The sequence below is a fragment of the Aedes aegypti genome, chromosome 2 (genome assembly GCF_002204515.2).
Source record: "Aedes aegypti strain LVP_AGWG chromosome 2, AaegL5.0 Primary Assembly, whole genome shotgun sequence".
NCBI classification, from domain to species: Eukaryota; Metazoa; Arthropoda; class Insecta; order Diptera; family Culicidae; genus Aedes; species Aedes aegypti.
Genome location: NC_035108.1, coordinates 416,876,789 through 416,901,830, shown reverse-complemented (window position 1 = coordinate 416,901,830; position 25,042 = coordinate 416,876,789). Strand labels below are relative to the sequence as shown.

General features: G+C 37.9%; 1 protein-coding gene across 5 annotated transcripts in view; it reads left to right on the top strand.

Annotated features, from left to right (window-relative positions):
* The window catches only part of LOC5572773 (tensin-3), a 170,235-nt gene extending 145,707 nt beyond the window's left edge, over window positions 1–24,528 (top strand). For 3 of the 5 annotated variants that reach the window (XM_021847406.1, XM_021847404.1, XM_021847405.1), the window contains 2 exons: window positions 12,695–13,234; window positions 23,401–24,528. In XM_021847406.1, coding sequence (XP_021703098.1) covers window positions 12,695–13,234; window positions 23,401–23,592 — 732 coding nt within the window. In that variant the 3' untranslated portion in view covers window positions 23,593–24,528. Of the gene's footprint in view, window positions 1–11,256; window positions 12,012–12,694; window positions 13,235–23,400 lie in introns of all 5 variants that reach the window. The other 2 variants (XM_001660540.2, XM_021847403.1) reach the window with 2 other exon arrangements.
* The last annotated feature ends 514 nt before the right edge of the window (window positions 24,529–25,042 follow it).

The following is a 25,042-nucleotide window of genomic DNA, read 5'->3' as shown; positions in this document are numbered from 1 at the left end:
TTTTGATGGCACTACGTCCTTCAAGACATGACCTGCACCTCAATGTTTCGCCAACAAACTTGATCCATGGCTGCTTGCCTATAGTTCCTCGATCGTCCCATAATTCCAAGATTCTGCTCCACTTGGCCAAATCACCTAGCTCGTTGAGCTTCTTTTCGTTTTGTACCGGCTGAATTTGAGCTGGTTGAGATGGATTTTTGGTGAAACTGGCAATACTGACCTTGTCGTATATATAAAATTGTATTGAAGTGAATTAGTTGTGAATTCAAATGGAGTAAGAATGGGTGGCGAGTTTGTTCCTCAGGGAAATTTGAAGTAAAACTAGAATGTAAGTTATTTTAAATGTATTATGTGTTATGATTATCTGTAATTTTTCCAATAAATTTTAGCTTTGAAGCTGTGCACTATGAACACTGCTGCCGAGAGGTTTTAATTCGAATCCGAGGAAACTGCTCCCAAGAGAGGTTATCACCTTTTTTGCGGGATTGTTGTTCACCTCACAATACTCACAACGTGTCCCGCCCATCGTACCCTTCCAGCTTTGGCGACTTTTTGGATACTGCGTTCACCGTAGCGTAGAGTTGAGCATTGAGCAAGCTCGTGGTCCTTTGCTATCCTCCATACGTCGTTCAAAAACTCCTAGCACTTGCAGGTCCTTTTCGAGCATTTTCCACGTCTCATGCCCATAGAGGACCACCGGTTTCATAAGCGTCTTGAACATGGTGCACCTAGTAGTGATACGTCTTCGAATTTCTCTGCTTCAGTTATCTTATGTTATCCTACGTTGCCAATGATCCGAGGTAGACAAATTCGTCCACCGTGCCTTCCTTAGCCAAGTGGTTAGAGTCCGCGGCTACAGAACAACGCCATGCTGAAGGTGTCTGGGTTCAATTCCCGGTCGGTCCAGGATCTTTTTGTAAAGGAAATTTCCTTGACTTCCCTGGGCATAGAGTATCGTCGTACCTGCCACACGATATTCGAATGCGAAATGGGAACATTGGCAAAGAAAGAACTTCGTCGATAATCACGCGTCTGTCCATGCGAGCTCGATTGCGCTCGGTTCCTCCAGCTAGTAGATATTTCGTCTTCGATGTATTTAACTTCAATCCAACCCGCTTCACGTTTCAGCCTGGTATACTGCTCAACAACCATCTGGAACGTTCTCCCGTCATTCCGTGGACATACTTCGTCAGCGAAACAGATGAACTGGCTGGATTTGTCGAAGATCGTGCCCCGCATGTTGAAGCCCGCCCGTTTCATAACACCTTCTAGCGAAATATTGAAAAGGAGGCAGGAAAGACCATCACCATGTCGAATACCTTTGCGTGTTTCAAACGGGTTCGATAATGCAATCGTTGCCTTGATAAGTCTAGTCAGTTTCCCGGGAAAACCATTCTCGTCCATAATTTCCCATTGCTCTTCGCGGTCGATGGTATCATACGCCGCTTTCAAATCGATGAATAGGTGGTGCGATATTTGCGACACTTTTGAAGGATCTGCCGTAACATAAAGATTTGGTCCGTTGTCGATCGCCCGTCCACAAAACTGGTTTGATAACTTCGCACAAATATACTAGCGGCGATAGACAATGGAAAATGATCTGGGAAAGCACTTTATAGACTGCGTTAGGAATGATTATCGCTCGATAGTTCTCACATTCTAACTTGACACCCTCTTTGCATATTGAGTATATTACTCCCTCCTTCTCCAGTAGCTGTTATGTATCCCAGATCCTGGATATCAATCGGTGCGCAGACAAGTAGTCAACTTGTCCGGGTCCAATTTAATGAGGTCCGCTCCACTACCATCCTTCCCAGCTGTTTTGTTGCTCTTGAACTGTTCGATAGCATCATTAATTTGACTTGTTTGGCATTTCTCCCTCATCCGCCGCACCGATTTAGTCATTCCTCTTGTTGCCTTGGTCTTCCGCCTCTGTGCTATTCAGGTGTTCATCGTAGTGCTGCTTCCACCTTTCATTTATCTCACGTTCGTCCGTCAAGATACCTTCATCGTTGTTCTAGCACAAAACCTTTGCGGGATGCATTGAGTTGTACAACTTACGCGTTTCTTGAGAATGACACTGTTGCTCCATCTCTCCGCACTCAAACTCTTCCAGGCGGCGCTTATTATCCTGGAATAAATGGGTTTGCTGCCTTCACTTCTGTTTGTATCATTCCACATATTGACGGGTACCTTGTAGTATTATCATCGCCCGCACTACATTCATCTCGTCCAAAACCGCACAATGGTCCACGGAACGAAATTAAGTGGAATAAATTAATAACTTGAAAAATATAAGAGATAGGGTTTTGGTGTCTTCTGAACATTTGTTTGTCTGGTCAAGGCGCGTTATACGCAAAAGTGTCCTAAGCGCCAAATTTCATTGCATTCGAAATTCGCTCTCAAACTTTTTTATTTCAAAAGATAGCGCGACAAAATGTTCTACAATATTGAAGATTATAGAAAATATGAAAACTTTGTAGAACATCATTTTTTTCTATATCTGATAGTTTTAGAGATATAGGTCACTTTAGAACTTTTTGGTCAAAAATCGGGTTTTTCCTTAATACTAACGAAAATATCAATTTGTCAGGCCTACTATGTACTGAAGAGTTTTAGATATGAGCAAAATACACATTTTCTCTGAAGACGTCATATCTCTAAAATTTTCATATGAAAAGATATAAACATTTTTGTAGTTTTTTTCACCCACTTTTCCAAGCGTAACATTTCAAAATGGCGCAAGTGAAATCAAAAACTTTTCCCGTTACTTGAATAAGCATATCTTAAAGTGCATTTTAAGAAAATTTGGTGATAGTATATTTTGATTTGCTCTAATAAATGTGTTTTGAACTATCCCTTAATTTTACTTAGAAAACTGTTTTTTTCAACTTCTTGAGATTCTTATTCAATTACAGTCGAACATTTTTAATACATAAATAAATACTGAATCATTCTTGGGATGAACAAGTAGTTTAGTATTGGTATTTTTATTCATATCGTTAATAATTACAGATATATTCGTTCTTTGCTATAAAATACCGTCAATGGAAGGAAAACTCGACGAATTTAAACAAATTTAAAAGAAGTCCTGCCAATATAAGCTGAAGCTTTCACTAGATTGGACAATGCAAATGCAGTTGCATTCCCTCTTTTTTAATTTAATTTTTAATTTTAATAAGTGTTTTTTGAACTAGACAATACTTAATTATGTCAATTATATGCACTCGGCCTCCGTATGAATAGAACATTGAAAAATAAAACTTTGATCAAAATCTCAAAAATATTAAAAACTACTTATTTTCGATTCCTTTTCAAGTTTATATATAACCTTTACTAATCCCTCATTTAAGGTGATTATAGAACGAAGTCACACCTCAAATTTTTAAGAGCACAAGACTTGAGAGCCAAACAGCACTCCACGTTGAAAACTTATCCCATTGCTGGTCACCACCAGCAAGGAAGTAATTTGATTGATTTTCAACGTGAACTGTTGTCAGATTCTCTTGTCTTGTGCACTTGAAAATTCGAAGTTTGGCTTTTAATAAGTAGTATTAAATTCCTCTAGAATGTGTATCCTTTGACAGATACGCGTATTTCGACCTCGACTGCCGTCTTCAGTGTCGTGTACTAGACTCGACTAGTCTAATTAAATGGAATACTACTAAATTCGGTTTTTTATCTATTTAACTAAACAGCTCGAAGATTTATTATCATTTTAATATTAACTTTCGAATATGACTGATACAAGCAAATAATGATAGATTTTGAATATTTTTGAGCTTATATGATTAAAAAGTGAAATAAAAATTTTAAAACTCGCATTTTATTTTCTTTATTAATAAATAATTTATAAAACGTGACATCATAAGTGTGGTTTAAGTGCATGTTTGCGAATTTAAGTGCGGGATAATGACGTTTAGTGTATAAACTGTATTTATCCAACATGAAAAAAGCAGTTTTATTTATGGTTCCACTTTCTTATTTATAGAAGTGGGAGAGGATCAAAATAGCAATTTATATTCTAGTATATACAATTTTACACCATTCAGCCAAAAAAGTTTAAGACTGACGATGTTGATTGAAATCACGATGATTCAAGTAGAATATTTCTGAACTTGAAATTTATAGGCAGCGGCACGATACTTACAAATCAGTAATTTATTGATAAATGATCGTGATTGTACAAATTATTGCGTACTTCCCCGTCGTACGGTGGACGGTCACACAATTTGCAGGATGTAGAAAAATGTGACATAATTACACGTCCGCATCAGATCATTCCGATTCATTCGCTGTACTTGTTACATTACATTACAAGGAATAAGTGCACCGAATACGCCATAAGGATTAGATGACACACACGGTATGGGACAATTCAAATATGACGTCCATCGTTTTTCGGGATTTCCGTACCCCCCTTCGTCCGCTGTCACGCTTTTTTCAATACCTTATGCATGCACTGTTACACTTTCATAGATCCCCTCCATCCCCCCAATTGATGGACGTCATTTTTGGATGACCCTTATGCTATCACACTTTGAAGGAGCGTACATATGCAATATGCATAATTTGGACCGCATTTGTGGCGTTACCATGAAACTTAGTGTAAACAGAATTCTATAATGAAAAGTCAAGGTAATTAAAAGGCCGAACTTTTCTGTAAAGTTAAATTATTACCGATATTTATAAAAAATGGTATGATAAACATCTACAATATTCTTGTTTGCGCCTAAAATAATTCATTTTTTATGAATATATTATAAAATATTCTACTGTAATTGCATAAGTATCACCAGACGTCAGAAAAACTGTTTTCTAAGTAAAATTGAGGAATAATTCAAAACGCATTTATTAGAGAAAATCAAAATATACTATCACCGAAGTTTCTTAAAATACACTTGAAGATATGCTTATTCAAGTAACGGGAAAAGTTTTTGATTCCACTTGCGCCATTTTGAAATGTTACGCTTGGAAAAGTGGGTGAAAAAACTGCAAAAACGCTTATATCTTTTCATATGAAAATTTTAGAGGTATAACGTCTTCAGAGGAAATGTGTATTTTGCTCATATCTAAAACTCTTCAGAACATAGTAGGCTTGAAAAATTGATATTTTCGTTAGTATTGAGGAAAAACCGATTTTTGACCAAAAAGTTCTAAAGTGACCTATATCTCTAAAACTATCAGATATAGAAAAAAATGATTGTTACGTGAGAAATGTTTTGTGAACCCCTGTACACTGTCATGTTTGTGTCTGTCATTCTTCATGTGTTTTATGTCTGCACCTGTGCTGTCAAAATATGCATATCAAAATAAAGAATGTGAAAACAAGATGCAGCACGGGCGCAAAGGAACCAATTTGTTCCTTTGGGAAAACACACCGAAGTTGTGAGTATTTATTAATATCTAATGTATAAATTATAACTTGCTGATTAATAAATTACAGCTTTACAGCATAGGCTAATTGAACTTAGTTGTTGTTCTTATTGCCTTGCCAAAAAGTCGGTGCCCCTCGCTAGTGTTTTCAACAATGATGTTCTACGAAGTTTTCATATTTTCTATAATCTTCAATATTTTAGAACATTGTGTTGCGCTATCTTTTGAAATAAAAAAGTTTGAGAGCGAATTTCGAAAGCTATAAAATTTGGCGCTTAGGACACTTTTGCATATAACGCGCCATGACCAGACAAACAAATGTTCAGAAGACACCAAAACTCTATCTCTTATATTTTTCAAGTTATTAATTTATTCCACTTAATTTCGTTCCGTGGACCAATGTGCAATGGCACCTTCTGCTGCGTTGTTTATGGCGTCTTTGACACTACACCAGCAGTCCTCAAGAGGGACTTCCGTGAGTTCTCTCTCATCCGGCAATGCTGTTTCAAAGCTTTGTGCGTAATTAGTTGCGATTTCGGATAGCTTGAGTCGTTTCAGATTGTACAGTGCCGGGTGCCGGTACCGATTGTTGTTCACAACGGAACGGTCTTTGGCGCGCTTTGATCATCACAAGGCTGTGGTTCAAATCGATGTTTACGCCGCGATAAGCTCTGACGTCGATTGTATCTGAGAAGTGTCATCCAACAATCAATATGTGGTCAATTTGTCATTCAGTCTGTTGAAAAGATCTCCAGGTGATGCGATACGGGAGACTATGTTGGAAGTGGTACTACTTATGGCCATGTTCTTGGAGGCGAGCAAATCAATGCGTTCAAAGCCGTTTTCGCTCGTAAGCTGGTGAGCGCTGAACTTCCCCCTAATCGGTTTGAGTTTAGTTCGTTTTCAGTCTTCGTCCGAATCAGATGGCTTACTCTATCTGGATGGTAGTCGAGCAGTACAAATGGAGATGGTGTCCGAGATTCCGGCGCAACTCCATATCCAGAGCATAAGAGCAAGGGTATTCTATGAGGGATTGCAGCATAAGTGCTTCGTTTGCGGAGCTTTGGATCACCTGAAAGCGGCTTGACTACACATCAGAGTGTGAACGCGCGGATGAAGCTTTCTATAGAGGAAGTTTCTGGCCAGGGAAGCGGAGCAACCAACTCAGCAAGTGGAAGTAAGGAACCTGGATCTTTTGCAAACGATGTCTACAATGAAACTAAAGATGAAGGATGAAGATGAAATATGAAACTAAAGACACATTCAGTGTAAACTAATGGATCCAGAGCAAAGGTGACCAAAGAATTTAAGTGCCAAAATTTCTTCGAATTCGATTACAGTGGATGAAAATGTAACAATTTATCATCCTTAGATCCTTTAACATGTTAGATCCAGGTTATTTAGATAAATTTTAATAATAATTGTAAAAGACCGGACTCGAAAAAAATTAACACACTATCAATTTAAATTAAATAAATATACACTCCCGTGCATAAGTTTGGGTTCACCCCCTTAAAAACATACAAAAGTGTTCAGTCCATATCTCTGTGATAACAAGACCAATTGAAACTCTCTAAGCCGCATTCGAAACGCAAAGAGTTATTCTCACTTCGTATGTATTTTTCCAAAAATATTCTTTGAACTTTGTATACTAAATTTTCACTTAAAGTTGTGACATTTTTCAAAAAACACACTGAAAAATCATATCTGATTTCCTCAGCATTGGATCGACCAAAATTTTAAATCAAAGTGTCATTAGAATCGTAATCTTATATTCTTTGAAAGGACCTCACGAAATTTTGGCGAAAAAATTTGGAAAGTATTCAAAATCAATGAAACAGTCAGTCAAGTCATCGTGCAAAAATTTGGGTTCACCACTCAGTATGGTGTATCGTGCAAAAGTTTAGGTACACCTGAACTTACTTAAATCTGTGAAATCTCAAACCAATCATGTACGCGCCATTATTTGCGCTCAAAAAAGCTTCAAACTATTACAATCGGTTGAAAAATGGCAGAGATATTGACAAAAATGATGTGCCTGCGGCTCAGGTGAACCCAAACTTTTGCACGATTTGCATCATACTGAGGGGTGAACCCAAACTTTTGCACGATGACTTGACTTACTGTTTCATTGATTTTGAATGCTTTCCAGATATTTCCGCCAAAATTTCGTGAGGTCTTTTCAAAGAATATACGATTACGATTCTAATGACACTTTGATTTCTTTGATTTAAAATTTTGGTCGATCCAATGCTGAGGAAATTAGATATGATTTTTCAGTGTGTTTTTTTGAAAAATGTAACAAATTTAAGTAAAAATTTAGTATACAAAATTCAAAAAATATTTTTGGAAAAATGCATACGAAGTTAGAATAATTTTTTGCCTTTCGAATGCGGCTTAAAGAGTTTCAATTGGACGTGTAATCACAGAGATATGGACAGAACACTTTTGTATGTTCTTTTTAGAGGGTGAACCCAAACTTATGCACGGGAGTGTATATAGGCTATGTTTTTGCTTAATTTTTTTATTGAATTCTCAAGCTGAATGCTTGTCCTTAACACTGCTCATGATATCTTTCTTTCTTGCCTACGCAATGTCTCCCAGTTTTTCTTCGAAGCTTTATCGGTGTTGAATGTTTATCCGCTTTTCTTCATCTCCTTCTTAATTATCGCCCAAAACTTTTCGATCGGACGAAGTTCTGGTGTGTTTGGCGGGTTCACCTCCTTAGGGACCACATTAACGCCCTTCGCTTCGTACCAATCCATAACAGGCTTGGCGCAAAAGCACGAAGCGAGATCCGGCCAGAACAGAGTGGGATCACGATGAGAGTGGGGGAAAGGCAGCAAGCGCTTCTGCAAGCATTCCTCTCGATAAATCTGCCCATTTATGGTGCTGGTTGTAACGAACGGCTTGCTGAACCGTCCGCACTCGCAGATCGCCTGCCACAACAGGAACTTCTACGCAAATTTGTCCATCTTTCTCTTCCGGAACTTTTCCGAAACCTCCATGCGGGACGTACCGACAAAATACTCGAGGCCGGGGATTTGTTTGATGTCCGCCTTGATATATGTCTCGTCGTCCATGACGAGACAACCTGGCTTGATCAGCCACTCACGGTACAGCTTCCGCGCACGCAATTTGGCCACCGTGTTTTGCTTGTCAGTCCGGTTTGGCGCCTTCCTGACCTTAAAAACACGTAGCCCAGCCTGCTTCATGGCCTGCTGGACGAACCACTTCGACGACGTCTCGGGTGTAAAGGTCCGGGTTATTCTTAAAGTACTGCCTTATCTTCTGCGCCTTCTTTGGGTATTTCGGTAACTTCCAGCGCGCCGCTCGATTGTCTTCGTCTCCTGGAACATCTTCACAACGCGGGACATGATGAAATGGTGGATTTCAAGCTTTTTGCCGATCCATCTGTGAGACTGATCAGGAATATCGATCACCGCGCTCAAGATTTGCTGGCGTAGCTCTTCTTGTTTTGAATGCATCTTGAAAACAACTTTACAGTTCGCGATTCCATTTTTCACACATAAACATAACATTCTTAACTAGTATTACCCAAAAACTCATAAATTTTTACCTACGCGATAAAATCTTTACTATGCAAAACTGGACATGCGACTGCTCAAACTTTATAAAATAACCTCAGCATTGCTGTAAAAACATGCTTCTTGCCTGTATTAACAATTCGGCAAGATAACCAGACATTGATCGGATACTGACGTCATTTGCGATGATCGAGGAGACAAACATGAATAAAGTATGAAATAATGATCGTGGCTACTCAAAATCATCTCAGCTTTACTTTGCTGTCTACTCTGCAAATCAATTGTCAAATACTTGAGTTTCAAGACTTTTCACTACATTTTCTGATTAAAGGGACCCATATTTGTCGAATGTAACAAAAAAAAAAATAAAACAAATCAAGACCGGTAGAATTTTTTTCATATTTGTGTCCTGTTTCAGTAGAAACGAATCTCGAAATACGGATATCTGACTGAAGTATTGGTAGATGCAAAAAACATGTTCTTTCAGCAGCACTGTGGTTATTTCATAAAATTTGAGTAGTCACATGTTTAGTTTTACCTGTTATTTATGGTTATCTCCAGATTCACCGGAAGTGATATCTGACCGAAGTGTCCATATAGGCAAGAAGCATGTTCTTACGACGCTGATGATATTTCATGAAGTTTGAGCAGTCGTAAGCTTACTGTTGATGTAGATCCATGGTTGTCTCCTGGTTCACCCGAAGTGACCCTATGTATATCCCAGTCTTGGCCATATGGTAAAATTGACAATATTGAGAGTTGATGTCTTCAATTTCGTTTCTGAAATGATTTAATGTTGAACGCCATTATAAACGCGGCGCATTATTATTGGTCAAATTTACATGTGTTCCATCCTCCAACCAGGAAAGTACTTCCGGATCCAGGTTCCGACTTTCGCCCATGCAAGAAAATTATTCAATATAAAAGGTCTGTCCCGGGGCTTTGAGGGTTAAACCAAAACAATAGTGCAAACAAATCACAATATTTTATTATTCATTTTTAATACAGTGAAATGCTTCCCATACCCCACAGTATCCAATTGTACTTTGCATTTTGTGTTCTTTAGAATTTGGTCCATACTTTCAGGCAGTGCTTCGGAGAGCCCAAACAAGACGATTCGTTTTCGCGACGCCGGGAATTGTGTTTCGTTTCGCTTGTCTGCTGGGCAGTGCATCAGAGAGCCCAAACAAGACGATTCGTTTTCGGGACGCTGAGAAGTTCTACGGTTTGCGTTGTGTGATTGCGAAAAGATATTCGTGTTAATACGAGGATGGATTACCAACTGGTGAGCTCGTTTCATGCTTATAATGACACATTTTCTCATGACAGCGTCAATTTTATGTAATGTTCAAACAAACTTTGTATGGTTCGTCACTGCAAGTGTCGGCATTATGCCTGTTTTATATGATTCCAATTAACATATATTTTCTCTCTTTAACATTACTAAAAACATCTTTTGAATGGTTCGACACTATGGATGTTGACGTATATTTTAAAACTCCTATCAAAAACTTTTCATCTCGAGACAAAAATGTACAGCGTTATTTTTCTGTAATTTTCAAACAAACTATGTATGGTTCGTCATTACAAGTGTCGGCATCATTCCTGTTTCATATTATTTAAAATATATACATATATTTTTCTCTTTTCGCTATTACTAAAAACATTTTTTGAATGGTTCGGCATTATGAATGCTGACGTATTTTTTTAAATCTTCTACCTAAAACTTCTCGAGACAAAATGCAAAACTAGCTTAAAATTGTATTTTTCCTCCTTATCCATGGATCGCATCACTGACCATTGGTGACTCCCAGATCTTTTCCTCCTTCACTAATAAATACCCTTCCCGTAGTGATTGTGGAGATGCAGAGGTATTCTCGGTTTCTAGAAGCAACAATCATTACACCCTAACATTCCTTCTTCATCCCAACTGACTGTAAGGACTTGGCCGGCGCCGTTATTGATCAATAATATTAGAGCTGCTAAAATTGTACTTCGAGAATAATCGGACACTCCCATCCCTTATTCATTTGGATCGTAGTGCAATTCTTACCAGTTCCGATTAATCACGGAGTAGCAACCATTGACATGTACAGTCAGTCTATGCTATGCTATGCTATGCTATGCTATGCTTTAGAATTTGGTCCATACTTTCACTTCAGGTCACAAAGTTCGTTATTTTACCGATACCACTGAAGTTGTTCATGGAGCAATCTGATTTATTTATGAAACATGTCACAAATTGTAATGGCGAATGGTTGTTTTTATTCTGAAGCAGTTTTCAAGTTTCTATGGAAAATTTTCATTTTTTTTATTGGTGCACTAAATGCAGCGGGTGCACCGCCGGCCATAACAGAAACGAATAAATTTTAAACAAAAGAGACCGGACCTACACACTACAGTTGGTCGGTTGCTCGTTTGCTCGCATGATAGTGAGTAATAAATTAATGAAGATAAAAGAGAAACGGGATTTAAGCGGGGGGTGAACGAGTTTAAAAAAAGGCGACCTAACAACCCTCCAATCCTTCGCGCCACAGATGGTCCTCCGGGAAAGTGCTCGGGACAAGTGAATTGAAAAATAGGAAAACCAAAGCGACAGGAAAATCGAAGTGAACATCATGCGACCTCAGTGAATCGCTAGCTAGCCAACGACTGCACTGCTGGGAATAGACCTTGTATAACCCTTGTAGCGCAAAACTACAGTGTAAGTGAATTTCAACCCAGAAAAAAAGTTGTGCCAGGGATTTCCAAAAGGGATCGTGGAGTACAATAAAAATAGCAACGAGAAGTGAGATGCAGGAAGTTGAATATTTTAACGATACCTTGAGTGGCGGTTGTGGCCGCGTGGATGGGAGCGGAGGTGAAACAGGGCAAGACCAGCAACAAGCCGGCAAGAAGCATCATCCGCGGAAATGTAGCTACGATTTACTGGAACACCGCAAGTATAACAAATGCGATGAAAATGTAAATTATACCGCAGATCCACTGTTGCTGTTCACTTCGCCGCCGTCGTCTTCTTGCTCGGACGAGGATAACTCACCCACGGAAATGAACAACTGCATTAAGTTCGCGGAGAAACCGACTTTGGTGAGTGAGGAATGAAGGAAAAAAGTATATTGTGGTAGTTTGTATACCTTTTTTTATAGGCACAAAATGTTTACTTAGTGCAAGAAGGATTGTAAACCTACTTTATGATGATGTCCGAGCATTAGGGATTTGCTTCTTCTTTAATCAAAATCAACATTGCACAGTCTGCAAATTACGAAACACTTTAAGGGGAGAAAGGTAACGACTCATACACAAATTTAAAAATGTTCATAAAAAAAGCGTTAGAAAGAGAGAGTTGAAATTGATCAATTTCAATGTTAAGGAACGTTATTTAGTTAATGTGAATAACATAAGGGTAGGCGGAGCACAGTGCGCATAAGTATCAAGCATTTGGTCACGAATAATAGTTAAGTAAGCAATAGGGTAGAAGCACTGGTTTTGGCCAAACGTCAGTCGTAGCCTTAGTGTTTTTTTGCTAATTATAACGATCGAAAAGAACCAGGATTCAACTCATGTCGGTGTTTGGATGTTTATTCTATCCTACAAATCACAACAGCTTCAGAATCCATTATTTAACGGAAGCATTAAAGTGGAAGCTTGTTTTGTTTAAAAACATATTATTTTCATTATAATACTATTTTATTGACTTAGAATTTCTTCGGTTATGAAATTTTATTATCTCTAACATATTTCTCAATTTCGTCCACCGTTTCGCCAATCAGATCAAACGCTTCGCCATGGGATTTCTGCGTTCGAACGAGGAAAGCCTACCGCTAATGTGCCATAAATCGTCACCTACGTCGCCCCAGAAAAAGCTGAATGACATCCTGGCCGAGGATATTTACAGCCTGGATCAAATCGTATCGAGCAAATTTGGCGACTCGTGCAAACATTCACTCATCGGTCATCATCCAGCTCCACCGTTGAGGCCGGACGTGGAGTACGAATTTCGGCGTAATCTTCTTATACGCCAGACTAACAGTGCCAACTCGAGCCCGAAACGGTTCGTTCCCAACATCAAGCGAACAGACAGCCTGAACAGCATCGAAGACAACGATTTGGACAGCGCTTCCTGGTTCCAGGCTGGGCTGCCGCGGGAAATTTCATTGGAAGTGCTTACACAACAGGCGCCCGGTGCATTTCTGGTACGGCGAAGCACCACCAAGCAAGGCTGTTTTGCGCTCTCGCTGAGGGTTCCTTCTCCCGGACCGAAGGTGGTGCACTATTTAATCCTGAAGACGGAACGAGGCTATAAAATTAAGGTGAGGAATTTTATGTGCATTAGGGTGTCTTAGAAAAAAAAAGATATCATTGTTCGAAAAGACATGAATCTCAACTATTGAACGAAAGATATTTTCATGTATACCACTTTTGTGAAACAACTCAACTGTCTTAAATATCTTTTAGCCGTTGCGCTAAATCAATTTATGAGAAATTTTCGTTTTTGAGGAAAATTAGCATATTTTTACGTTTTGTCAAGATTTATATGAGCGGTTCCATTTGAATTCGAATGTCGGTTTACCTTTGTATTTTTTGATTTGGATGAAATTTTGCACATGCTTTCTTTATGCCCAAAAATGCCTTTTTGCATCATCGGCTCGCCATTTTGACTCTAGCCTTACTTTTGAGAAGGGCCTAAGAAAAAAACCCTTAATAATTTTCAAAAAATTATAACTTAGAAACGGTTGGTCCGATCAGTTTGGTGCCTTCCGCAAAGTTTTAGGTTATTGTTGGGACTATCTGGAAAAAAATATACACTGTAAAAATAATGTTGTAATTTTTTATACATCGAAAATAAAGCTTAAAAATCAATTTTCTCAAAAATCGTATTTTTGATTTTTTTTTATGTGTTAAAGTAGACAAAAAATGAAGTCTTTTGCACAGTGGGTCAAGATGGAAAAATCATGGACAAAAAAGTTATGAGTTTTTGAAAATAGGTGAATTTATGAAAATGGTCATAATAAACTTTTTAAATATTTTTAAACTCGATTTTATGAAAGTACGCAAAATTTACAACAAACAAGGTACACGGAAAAATCAGGCTAACTTTTACCATTTTAAAGATACAGCGATTTTAATACAAAATTATGATATAATTTTCAATTTTTGGTCATTATAATGTAACTTAGAAACGGTTTGTCCGATCAGTTTGGTGTCTTCCGCAAAGTTTTAGGTTATTGTTGGGACTATCTGGAAAAAAAATATACACTGTAAAAAAAATGTTGTAATTTTGATTATATCGAAAATAAAGCTTAAAAATCAATTTTCTCAAAAATCGTATTTTTGATTTTTTTTATTTTTTTATATGTTGAAGTAGACAAAATATGAAGTCTTTTGCACAGTGGGTCAAGATGGAGAAATCATGGACAAAAAAGTTATGATTTTTTTTAAAAAAGGTGAATTTGTTGAAAGGTGAATTTTTTGTTGAAAATTTTGCGTACTTTCATAAAATCGGGTCGAAAAGCATTCAAAAAGTTTATTTAGACCATATTGAAAAATCAACCTTTTTTTTAAAATCATAACTTTTTTGTCCATGATTTCTTCATCTTGACCCACTGTGCAAAAGACTTCATTTTTTGTTAACTTTAACATATAAAAATATAAAAAAATCAAAAATACGATTTTTGAGAAAATTGATTTTTAAGCTTTATTTTCGATGCATAAAAAATTACAACGTTTTTTTTACAGTGTATATTTTTTTTCCAGATAGTCCCAACAATAACCTAAAACTTTGCGGAAGACTCCAAACTGATCGGACAAACCGTTTCTAAGTTATATTATAATGACCGAAAATTGAAAATTATATCATAATTTTGTATTAAAATCACTGTTTCTTTAAAATATTAAAAGTCAGCCTGATTTTTCCGTATACCTTTTTAATTGTAAATTTTGCGTTCTTTCATAAAATCGAGTTTAAAAATATTTAAAAAGTTTATTATGACCATTTTCAAAAATTCACCTATTTTCAAAAAATCATAACTTTTTTGTCCATGATTTCTCCATCTTGACCCACTGTGCAAAAGACTTCATTTTTTGTCTACTTTAACATATAAAAAAAATAAAAAAAATCAAAAATACGATTTTTGAGAAAATTGATTTTAAAGCTTTATTTTCGACTAGTGGTCCCGGCAAACTTCGTCTTGCCATCAAGTAGGCTGTTGAAAACTGCTATGAATTGTCCCATACAAAATGACAGTTCCGTTCAGTCCCGTTTCTCCTTATTTCCCGGTGAACATCCTGAATCTTTTATACACACAAACACGTCGGAACCCAAATCCGTTGCCCCGTTCGTGAGCCATTTCGTGATATACAAACACCATTCCATTTTTATTTATATAGATATATAAAATATTACATTTTTTTTTACAGTGTATATTTTTTTCTAGATAGTCCCAACAATAACCTAAAACTTTGCGGAAGGCACCAAACTGATCGGATAAACCGTTTCTAAGTTAAAATATTTTGAAAATTGTTAAGGATTTTTTTCTTAGGCCCTTCTCAAAAGTAAGGCTAGAGTCAAAATGACGAGGCGATGATGCAAAAAGGCATTTTTGGCCATAAAGAAAGCATGTGCAAAATTTAATCCAAATCAAAAAATATAAAAATAAAATTTGTGAAAAAAGTCGTCATTTTCTGTGGAACCGCTCATTTATAATAATTTTTGTTTTCTTCTATGAGTGTTGAATGCCCAATATTTGTACTGTGTTAGGGTAGATGTACCAATAGTGGAAGTACTAAGCACGATTGAACTTCATTTAACCGCCTTAATTCAAGAAGCAAAATTAATGTACATGTTAATGTTGTAACGGGAAGTAACGACCATTGGCTCAATGAGGTAAATTATTTCATCGCAGTAATCCACGGCACGTCAGTGAAAAATAATACCTCCACTATTGGTACGCCGTTCCTTTAGTTGCGGTATATTTTTAATTTGTGTTCCTATAGTTGCGGTATCCATTGTTTTCTTATGGGATCCTCCATTATAGGAACACTTTACCGCAACTATTGGTACACATGAGGAAAGGTTTAGCAGTTTTGGTGGTATCTAATGAATTTTGAAGCAATTTGAACGCTCTTTTCAACTATTTCGTGTGTCAACAAGCCAATACGTCGATTGGCAGTGTCGGTTCTGTGGCTTAAGTAATAAAATCAGTGAAAACGGCACTACCGCAACTATAGGAACACCCACAACTAAGGGAACACTTACCCTAACTATGAAAAGTATTCAATTTTCTATTCTACAGAACTATATGAAAAACTTGGTTCTTTGAAATTTTGCTAGGAGGGATTTCTGCTAGAAATTCTTTAGAAATTTTGTTAGGAGTTTCCGCAAAAATGCCTCCAGTGAATCCTTCGTAGATTTCTCAAGTAAAATTTCTACTGGTATTCCTCCATGAATTTTCCCAATGGTTCACACAGGAATTTTTCCAGATGTTCCTCCAGGAATTCTTCAAGCGTTTTATCCTGATATTATTTCAGAGATTCCTCCAAAGATTAATTCAGATTTCAAGGACACATCCAGGAAAAACTCTATAGGTATTCATGTGTAGCGTACCGGGGCACTCGACACTGGTTTTCGGATTATTGAACAATCTTTTTTTCCTTCTCCACAATTTTATTCATTATTAGGCACACTAAAAGTCGTCACAATTCACTAGCTTTCCGCCCTTAGAATCGTTCTTAAGGAATCGATGGAGACACTTTCACTTTTCCCTCGATTCTGATCGCGTATGTGGGTGGTTCCACCAATATGCCGAAATATACTTTATCCACCTTATATCACTATCAAACACTCTCGACCCGGAATTACCTGCTCGTCAATTTTTTGACATAAAATGCCCACTGAACTTTGAACGAAAATGTCGAATACAAAAAGTAGGTTTAACCCGAACGCCACACCTCCTGGAACGAACCGTCAGAACTGGGGGCGTCGTACACACCCGGACACCTCCTGTAACGAACCGTCAGAACTGGGGCGTCGTACACACCCGGACACCTCCTGTAACGAACCGTCAGAACTGGGGCGTCGTACACACCCGGACACCTCCTGTAACGAACCGTCAGAACTGCGCCCTCGCCGCCAGCGATCGGGGCGTTTTATCGCGCTCCCGCGGGGAACTCAATCTCCCAATCTGAAAATAAAGAGAGAAAAGAGAAAAGCCAAAACGAGCGTTGCTCTGGCTCAGTTAGTGCAGCCATGTGACCGAGACCTTGTTGGGGCGTTCAGTCAGCGCTGTCGGGTGACACACAAACAAAAATTAAAACAAAAACATTCTCCGGCATTGGAGCACGTTAACGAGCAACAATCAGTAAGGATCTTGGCTTCTGCTTACATCGCTTGTTTCTGGTTAACCTAGTGAAAACCCACATCTGATGAAATCCACTAACTTGCGTGGAACATCATCGAAAAATAAAAGGGTTCTTTCTTAGATCAATGGTGATCATTGATCTTTCGAATTATTCGATACGGGGAGGGGAATGCTTCTATCGGTCGGCAGGACCGCTACACATGCAGAGATGTCTTCAAGTCTTTCTCCAATGGCAACACTAGAAAAATGTCTTCAAGGATTATTCCAGATATTTCATCAGAAATTCCTCCATGAAATCCCCCAAGGTTACATGCAAGGATATCCCCAGGTAGTCCTCTTCAGAGCTCCATGGATTCCTCTAGGGATCGATCTAGGAATTTAATCAGAAATTTCTCCAGGGATTTCACCAGGAATTTTTCCAGGGACAAGATATTACTTCATGAATTTTGTTGGGAGATTCCTCCAGGAATTCATTTAAAAATCTCCAGGTCAATTACTCCAAGGAATTCTCAGTAATTCCCTCAGAAATTTCTTCAGAGATCCGATCTGGCCTTCTAAACAATCCTCCGGAGATTTCTTCAAGATTTTTTTCCAGGGATTGCATTAGGAAAATCTCTACCTAGATTCCCATATGGAAATCTCTTCATGGATTCTTACAGATATTTCTCCAGCGATTTCTTCAGAATTTTTCCAAAGATTCTGCCAAGGGTTATTCAGGGATTTCTACAGAAACATCTCTGCAGGAATTTATCCAGGGATTCCTCCAGCATACCCAAGTAACCAAGTAGCACTTTAATTCGCCCTCCGTGCTAATATAGTGCTATTGCAGAGCTAACATGCCCTATATTAGCCGTATAATAGCCCTGTAAGACCAAAAAGGCGAATTAGCGAGAGAGTGGTTACTTGGGTAATCTTCACAGTGATCAAGGACTTTCAAGGACTACTCCAAGAATTTTTCCAGGGATTCCTCCTGAGATACCTCCAGAAATTGTTAGCAGATTCTTCAAAGATCCCTTCATCAAATAACCCAGGTAACCTTTCTTCGATTAATTCAGCAAATTACCCAGGTAATCCTTCAGAGATTTCTACAGGAATTTCTCCAGAGACTCTTCAATGGATTCTTCCAGGTAAATCCAGAGTTTTACCCAGCAGTTTTTTCACGAATTTCTCCACGGATTACTCCAGAAAAATCTCTATATGGGTTGTTCTATTAATTGTTCCAAAGATCTCTTCAGGAATTTCTTCAGAAATTTCCTCGGGTATTCATCCAGAGACCACTGCAAGATTTTTTTTCTGAGGATATTCCAAGGGATCTTCCATAGATTAGGCAAGGATGCCGTAAACGTCTTATCAGCTCACTTTTTTTACAATAAACAGAGCGAGGCGCTGACTGGCTGGAGGGTCACGAAAACCAAGTGTGAAGAACGAAGCTCTAAGAATTTCTTCATAAAATATGTGTATAAGTTTCTCCAGGGATGGTTCAATAAGTTTCTTCAGCTATTTCTACAGGAATTTATCCAGGGTGTTTTTGAAAACTTCTGTAGTGAAGGAATTCCTTGAGCAATTCCTGGATTCTAGGAGGAATTTATAAAGGAATATCTAGTTGAATTTGTACATCTCTGGAAAAAATTTTTTCAAAGAATTCCTGTAGGATTATTTGGAAAAATCTTTGGATTGATTCATGTAGCGATTTTCTTAGAGATATCTTTGGGCAAATTCTGAAACGAAAATCTTAAAATATTTTTTTGTAGAATTCCTGGCGGAGTCCCTGGAGGAATCCATAAAGAAATCTCCGAAATAATTCCTGGAGGAATCTCGAGAGTTTTATTCGGGAAAATCTCTGCATGTAAGCTTAGAGTATTTTTTGCAGAAATCACGACAGAAATAATAGGAGTAATTCTTTAATATCCCTGGGAAAATTCCTGTGATTTTTGTTTGTTACGTCGACCTCGACGCTTGCTCCTGCGGGGGCGGGTGATAAGGGCAGGATCAAACATATCGCGTGTAGTTCGCGTACTGAAATGAAAAAGCACCGCGGATCGTAATAGTTAGTAGTGTTGGCGAGTGATGAACACATAGTCGGCGCATAATGCGATAACCGAATCATTTCGCGATTCCAATTAGGCGTGATTATATCATGGATCGCATCACCAATTATAGGTGACTCCCAGATCAATACCTTATCCCACTAACCCAATATCCATTCCATGATGACCGTGGAGATGCAGAGGTGATCCCGGTCTCTAGTAACAATGGTTGTCTAACTAACATTCCTTTCCTTCCCCGATAACCGTAAGGAAGTGGCCGTTATTGACTTTTAAAATTTGAGCTCTCGATTTGTGCACATTGAGAATGGTAAGCTAATCCCAAGCTCCATTCGTTAATTCCCTGTGCAACTTTGATTGTTCTGGTCAATCACGGAGTAGCAACTACGAATTGTACAGTCATCTATGCTCCCTAGAGAAATTCCTGTATAAAGCCAAACATTTTTGTAGTGATTTTGATCTTTGGAGGAGTCTTTGCAAAAAATTGTGGAGGATGCTTGATAGGAATATCAGGAGAAAACTTTTGAATAATTTTTTGAAGAAATCTCTGAAAGAATCTCTGGAGCAATTATTATTGCATAATTGCTTCAACAGTTCTTGGAGTAATCCTTGGAGGAATCCGAGATTATGCTGGAGGAACCGATGGAGGAATCGCTGGAGAAACTCTTCGCAAAATCTCTTGAAGAATCTTTGTAGAGATTTTCTTGCATAAATCCCTGAAATCATCTTAGGAGGAATCCCAAGAGAAACACCTGACGGAATTCCTGAATTTCTATCGGAACCGGTCTAAAAAGTCTAGTAACGATCAGAAGTTCTTCCTGAAGGAATTCTATGGAGAATTTCTGGCGAAATGCTTAGTGAAATTCTTGGAGAAATCACCGTAGGTATTACGGTGAAGATTATCTTGAAGGAATTTCTGCTACAATCCCGGGAGGAATCTTTAAAGGAATTCCTGGAGAATCTCTGGAGGTTTTCTTAAGGAATTTCTGATTCCAATATAGCTAAATTGGTTTCAAAATTGCGTTTGCGGTCAGAACGTTTCAAAGTCATGCATGAAATGTAACTTTTTTGTAGCGTGACTCCTGGAGGAAGTTAGGAAAAGCCAGAAAATTTCAGATTTCTATCTCTTTTCTCTACAGCTCTACAGCTCCTTTAGGGTGCCGATTGGCCAAAAATTACCCCCATGTACAAGGAAGGCAAACTGCACAAAAATCAAAACTAATAACGAGTACATGATGAGGTTAAGATAACGTATGTCCACTCTGAATCTATAGTTACTCTATTAATGAATAGACATGAAAAAATGAGTCGTTGCACAATATGTTTTGGTATTTGAACACAGTTGACCCCAACGACAGGCTTCCCGGGAACTTCCGAGGTTCTCAAAAATGGACACTAGTTGAATTTGGTATTTCAGTCTAAAATTACATTAAAACAATTAAAACTTTAAAAAATGAGTTGTTGCGCGATATATATTCCGTATCCAATCTCAGGTTCCCTCGGAGACATCCGGTGATCCCAAAAATGGACAATAGTCAAATATCCACTCTGCGTTTACAGTTGCTCTATTCACGACAATACATATACAGTGAAACCTCCATGAGTCGATATTGAAGGGACCATCGACTCATGGAAATATCGAGTCATGGAACAGAAATCCCTCGGAGAGCTGTTTCGTGGGACCATCATAGTAACCAGGGAATTTTGATTCTAGTATGATTCCATGAGTCGATATCGAGTCATGGAACATTGACTCATGGAGGGTTCACTGTAGAGTCAGCCGTTACATGATATGTTCTTCTGGTGTTTCCCCGGGGCACTTGGCGGGTGGCGCCATGAGATGCCAAATCTGTCCAGGAATCATTTACAATTAGGATAATAGGATAATTCATGATAAGCTATCGTTAAATAATATTGCCCGATATATTTTGAGTGGATACATTTTTGATCCCAATCTGGATCCATTACAGGCACTGATGCTGAGGAAATGACCATATCTTGGTTGTTTCTGTACTGATCTTAATACTTAGCGCACTAATCGCTTAAAAATTTATTGTTTTTTTTCCCTATGTGCAGTGTATTCAGAATTTTTTGTATGATATCTTCGCTAAAAACACGTCATAGATTTATTGCATAAGACCAGTGAATCAATTGTCACCCAACACGCAGCAACAAAGACATTGTCATCTCATATTCTTGTTGCAACGATTTTATTCCGCAACATCAGTTTATCACTACTCAAACAGAATATGATAATGATTGATCCCCACGTGCGTAGCGATTTTCTGGACTTCGCATTGCAAACCTTCTCCTTCTTCACATTATCGAGCAGCATCCATAAAACAAATTTGGATTTGTTTTTAAAATGACTGATTAATTGCTAGTTGAAAAGATTGCAACAATATTGCTCCCTGTGATTGTTATGACAATTTTGCTTTTGATTGTATCCCTATTCGTAAAAGTTGGGACAAACGGATGTGAGCGAGGTTTCTTTGTTCTTTGTTTTTTATCTGTTTTGATGACAATTTGATTCACTGCATAAGACATGCTCCTGGAAATCCGGATTATCACCGGTATTCTGTGGTGATAGGCTATCTCTGTGGATACACCTCAAAACTACATTACATTCGTTTACCCGTCTGGTGATTCTTGAAGTATAAAAATGGATCAATATTTGACAAAGTTACAGCGGTTCGAAATTGACCAAATTTTTGGCTATCCCAGTTATTTTAAAAACTCCCTTATTAACATAGCTTTTGTTCCAAAAACAACTTACAGTTTGTTTATTTTAGGGCAACCCGCAATCTATTATGAAAACTGAAATTATCTGTAAGAATCCAAGTGTTTGTGATTTATTACAATAGTATGGCCTAATTTCTTAATACAAAGCTAAGATGTCGATAATGACTGCTGTTCTCATTCTGTAAACTGCTTTGTTGCTATTTAATCTGAGATTTAATCTGTATTATAATTTGTTATTTCATCTTCTATTGTAATATTATCAAATAGAATAACATCAAAACATAAGAGTTTTGTTCATTCCAGTTCATATTCAGAAACTAGTTGTTGACTGTTATGATTGATGAGAAAAAAAAATGTTTTTTTTTCTACATAAATTCTTTAAATACGCATTTCTTTTATTCTAGTTGAGCACCATGACTTTTCGAACATCGACTTTTTATCCACCCTAATATGCATGTCGGTTCAAAAGTCCTTTTTCTTGCATCTTATGCCATGACTATGAGAGGGAAAATGTTTCACATTTTCCCGCTCGATAAATCAGGCTGTCATTATTTTCGCATATTTCTGTTTAGCACGCTACACCTTCTCGGTTTAAGTTGTAGGTACCGTAAAACGGGGTAACTTTGATAGTGTTTTCGAAGAAAACTTCAATATTTATGCATTCTGTATCAAAGAATTATATTTTATATTTTTAAAACAAGTACTGACATCCTAGCTATCGACTGCTCTTGATAGATTGTCAAAAGATTTATTCTGAATGGATATATAATTTTTCATATAATCGAAAGTCGGTTTTCTGTTTTGGGGTAACTTTGATAATGGAGTATAAATCGAACAAGATTGAATGAATCACGGAACATTTATAGGGCGTTGCATACCTCTAGACGTTTAACGCTATATGGAAATTTCTGACTTAGATTACAAAAATGGTCCCAGTTTGTAAAAATGGTTTTCGCTAAGAGATTTGAGACCGAATTCATGTTCTACTATAACTAGGCTGTCATGGGTAAGTGACGAACTCATTATGACTTTATCAAATAGTGGTCGTAGAACAGATTGTTTGTGAGCGTTGCAAAAATGCTAAAATCTTGTAAATTTTTAATATTTGCATAAAAATCCTCAAATGCACTTGATTTCAACGAAAATAACTTTGACATGAAGTGTCATACTAATACTCTTTACTTTTGCATTCGTTTTCCTCAACTGATTGACAGAAACTTCGATATTTCGTTTACTATGTTGGGGGTCTCGCACTATCAAAGTTACCCGCATTATCAAAGTTACCCCGTTTTACGGTACCTATAGTGAAACCATTTTCGTTCGTCATTGCAGGGCTTTACAAAGGAATTCTCGTCGCTACGAGCGCTGATAACGCACCACTCGGTGATGCCGGAAATGCTTCCGGTTCCGCTGTCGCTGCCCCGGCCCCAAAACATCCCAATCAAATGCAAACGCGTCGACGACTACGACAGCTACAGCACCCTGCACGAGTTCTCCAAGCTGTTCTCTGATCTGGACCTATGATAGTTTGTCACCTGCCATCAGAGATGCCGCTGAGCTTGAATGGGAAGTGAGAGAGGAGGATAGTTTGGTTCACTGACGCTGCTTTCGCCGTTGTCGCGATGCGATATGTTGATGGTGATGACAGCGATGGGAAGCAGCAGCTAAAAGTGAATGTTTTACCAGACGACAGGTAAACTTTTTGATGAGTTTGTAAATAGCCCTTCTTGTGCTAGCGCCACACTGCGAGACACGGCGCACAGTGGGACGAATCCGGAAATAGACGGTCAAAACCCCTAAGAGGCATTTTAGTAACGGACAGCACCCAATACTGGACATCATCTTAAAATTGGAAACATCATTATCCAATCAAGATGACATAATAATAAGACAAATAGAAAATACAATTTTTGTCTGGTAAATTACACCAGCCAAAGAATTTGTTTATATAAAAGAGATTGGAACTCAATGAGCTATTTCAGAACAATGTCTCAAAGACACCTATGAGATAAATTGCCTCTCAAAGGTTTTGATCATCTATTTTTCAATCTCGTCCCGCTGTGGTTGTTCTCGCGCACAGCGGGGGTGTTGCATTAATTTTACATGAAGTAGCTGTCGCGGGGTGCCACTTCCGATGGCTAAAGCTTGCTAGGGTGATAGGAATCGCTGTCAGAAAGTCATCATTCCCCGCACAGCGCAAATTCACAATCAAAAATCAATACCTTATACTGGGTGGATAGGAAAGAAAAATACTATAGCATACATCTGTAACCGTTTGATATTGTGATATAGCGTTATATACATGTACACACGTCTGAAAGGAAAATTACTTTACACAGGAAATTGGCTAGTCATTACCTAAAGGGGACACAGTTGTAAAAGGTTCGTACCTGCACTGGTCACTTAGTGGTGTTATCGAAACTAGAAATCGGAAATAAATGACTTTTGAAGTTAAACTCAGTTGCGACTCTTGCCATGTTTCATTTGGAGCTCGGGGCTTTTACTGTTGAAATATACAAGGTATGGGTGGAGTTTCTAGAAGATGCAATTACGACAACGATTGAAAATGGTAAGTATCGGTACTTGTGTATTCGAAATGTGAATTGCAATTGATATGGAGTTAATGGAAATTTGATTGCATTCTGGAAAACAAGGTTCGAATCGAATTGCTGTTTGTTGAGATGATGACTTTTTATGTTGGAAAGCAGAGCAAAAGAAATGCACTAATCTAGAAACGATTTGGGAACATTTTAATTTCATTGTTCAAGACGCTGTGGTTCTCAGATCGTGCTCTCCAGAGCATTAAGTGCGTCGGGAAGGCTTATCGACTACTGCATGACACTTCATAAAATTCCTATCGATATAGGCACTTCTTAACTTTTTGTTTGTAAAACACTATATATGTTGTCTAAAATAAATATTTGGTTTATTCAATCATAAAAAAGACAATTGATTCTTATACTTTTCTTATCAT